The 2,500-nt window shown below is 40.4% G+C and overlaps 1 protein-coding gene across 2 annotated transcripts in view; it reads left to right on the top strand.

Moving 5' to 3' along the window:
- Positions 1–2,500, top strand: part of slit2 (slit homolog 2 (Drosophila)) — a 128,739-nt gene that overhangs the window by 100,924 nt on the left and 25,315 nt on the right. For both annotated transcript variants that reach the window (XM_042484929.1, XM_042484930.1), the window contains 3 exons: positions 1–64; positions 154–320; positions 462–594. The exon at positions 1–64 is cut by the window's left edge and continues 80 nt beyond it. In XM_042484929.1, the coding sequence (XP_042340863.1) occupies positions 1–64; positions 154–320; positions 462–594 (364 nt within the window). The remainder of the gene's footprint in view (positions 65–153; positions 321–461; positions 595–2,500) is intronic.

Here is a 2,500-nt window from a genome sequence, read left to right on the forward strand (position 1 = left end):
ACGACAACCAGATCACCTCCATGAACCCTGGAGCATTCGACACACTGCACTCTCTGTCCACGCTGTGAGTACACACACACACAAACAAATTCAAATGTACAGAAATACACACACACAGAAAAAACAAATCTGACTCCTCTCTTTGTGTTCCAGCAACCTCCTGGCCAATCCCTTCAACTGTAACTGTCACCTGGCGTGGCTTGGTGATTGGCTGAGGAGGAAGCGCATCGTCACAGGTAACCCTCGCTGCCAGAGTCCGTATTTCTTGAAGGAGATCCCCATCCAGGATGTGGCAGTCCAGGACTTTGCCTGTGAAGATGGTGAGCAGATTTTCATTTTAAGGCGTGATGCTCTGTAACGTCTGCAGCACTGAAGAATGTTGTTTTTACTTTTCATGACCACTTTTCTATCACTCTTCCTCCCCTCTTCACCATTCCATCCGGCTATCCATCTCTCATCAGGTAACGATGAGAACAGCTGCTCTCCGCTGCTGAGATGTCCAGCAGAGTGTTCCTGTCTGGACACTGTGGTGCGCTGCAGCAACAAGGGCCTCACCACGCTGCCCAGAGGCCTGCCCAAAGAGACCACTGAATTGTGAGTGACACACCAATGCCTCATTTAGTACAATTACAACATATCCTCACACTACAGTTCCTATGATTTCCCACCAACTGAAGGAAGGACGGTGCATCATTAACGTTACGTGAGATAGATAATGTAAAGTTACAGAGGTTAGCTTTAAGCAAATAAAGTTACGTGGTTAGGTTTAGAGAAAAGAAACATGGTGAGGACTTTCCTTAAAACAGCTCAAGGTTCACTCAAAGTTTATACAGTTTCAAATGCCAGTCTCCCGGGGAAAGTCCTTTTTTGTTGTTTTTTGTCTGTTTATTTTGTTTTGTTAAAATATATTTTTTAATTGATTTTTAACAGATGTACAAAACAAATCAAATACCCACCCACCCCACAACCAACCCCCTTGACATCTTCTTTTGGTAACAGAAAAAGAAAAATGATCAAGCAATAAAACAACATATGTACATGTATAAACATTACCCAATTCACCTTATTTAAGACAACTTACAACGACAGTAACAGTCCTAATACAAAAAAGACAAGTACAGAGCCGTGCTTTCTTTTTCCTCTAGACCTGGTCATTCCAGTCTGGCATGTCCTTGTTTTGTGTTGTTTTTGACCAATCCACTACCCAAACACACCTCCATACTGACTACTTGAGACCACTTAGGCACATTGGTCAAGTGATCGCAGCCTTCAAAAATAATTATATACTCAAAGTACTGGCTCATGATTACATAGGATATTTATGAATTTTGGTGCATTACTCTGCATAGGAAAATGTATGAAAAGTGCCTGAGAACAACAGGGTCCCATCTTTTACTTGACTGTCTTAATGAACATTAGACGTTTTCTCATTGTCCTGTGAAAACCATGTATCCTCAAAACATCAGCTTAAAAACAACTTTGTCAACTTTGTGACAGTGCATTTTTATGCAATCCAAATGTTTATGCAGTTTATGCAGCTTTAAAAATAAATAAATAAATAATTGAAGATTAGAATTTTCTTAATCCATGAACAAAAAGTTCATTCTTTTTTTTGTGACAGTGACAATTTGCACTTATGTACAGACGCAGGAACAGATAGAATTTAAAAAATCCATATTGGCAGCATTTTTGAAGGGTTTCTGAATGTTTTTAACTTCCAGTACTTGTCAGATTTGCATTTAATTCAAGTGGCGTGGTCAATTGGTGCATTCAGTTGGCTTCAGCCGGAGTGACAACTCGTGTAGTCTGTGATCCCTCATCTGATAAAGTCGTTATGTGTATGATACACCGTTTTTAAGCTGTCATAAAAAATCTGCAGAAGTCAGTCAGTTAGTGTATACTCCCAGTCTTTTCAGATGTTTTTTTTTAGGATTTTGGAAGTCATGAAGTGCTTCCCCAAGCTTCACTAACCAAGGCTGTACTCAGTCAGTAGACATGTGAAACAGTAGCACGGTAGCTCATAGAGACACAGGTACACATACTGATGGCTTACAGAGGATTTTATTCCAGAAACTCTTCGCAAACACTCATACAAAATCCCAGATGATCCAAAAATGATAGTCCTAAATTAAACATCAGACAGCAGGCTCGGTGGTGTTTTCTGTCATTTCACTGTTTCACCTGCGGGGAAACGTGCTTTCTCCAATATTAACAAAGACTTAATTAATACGCTGGATTAATAGCACATTGTCACAGAATGAAGGAGATATGATCTCAGTCGTACGTGTGTGTGTGTGTGTGTATGAGGGTGGTTCTAGTATATTAGGATGCCTGTGGGGATATTAAGCTCTGGTGTTTGTTATGGCTGCAGCAGTAATGACTGCTCACACTGCTGGAGATGAGGAATTTCCCACATGGCTAAATAACTTCATTTTCTCCCTGCGCATTTTCTTTCTCTCATTCCCAATCCTCCTGACATCTTTCATATTTCTCCTCCTCT

Source organism: Plectropomus leopardus, chromosome 4 (assembly GCF_008729295.1).
Source record: "Plectropomus leopardus isolate mb chromosome 4, YSFRI_Pleo_2.0, whole genome shotgun sequence".
Lineage (NCBI taxonomy): Eukaryota > Metazoa > Chordata > Actinopteri > Perciformes > Serranidae > Plectropomus > Plectropomus leopardus.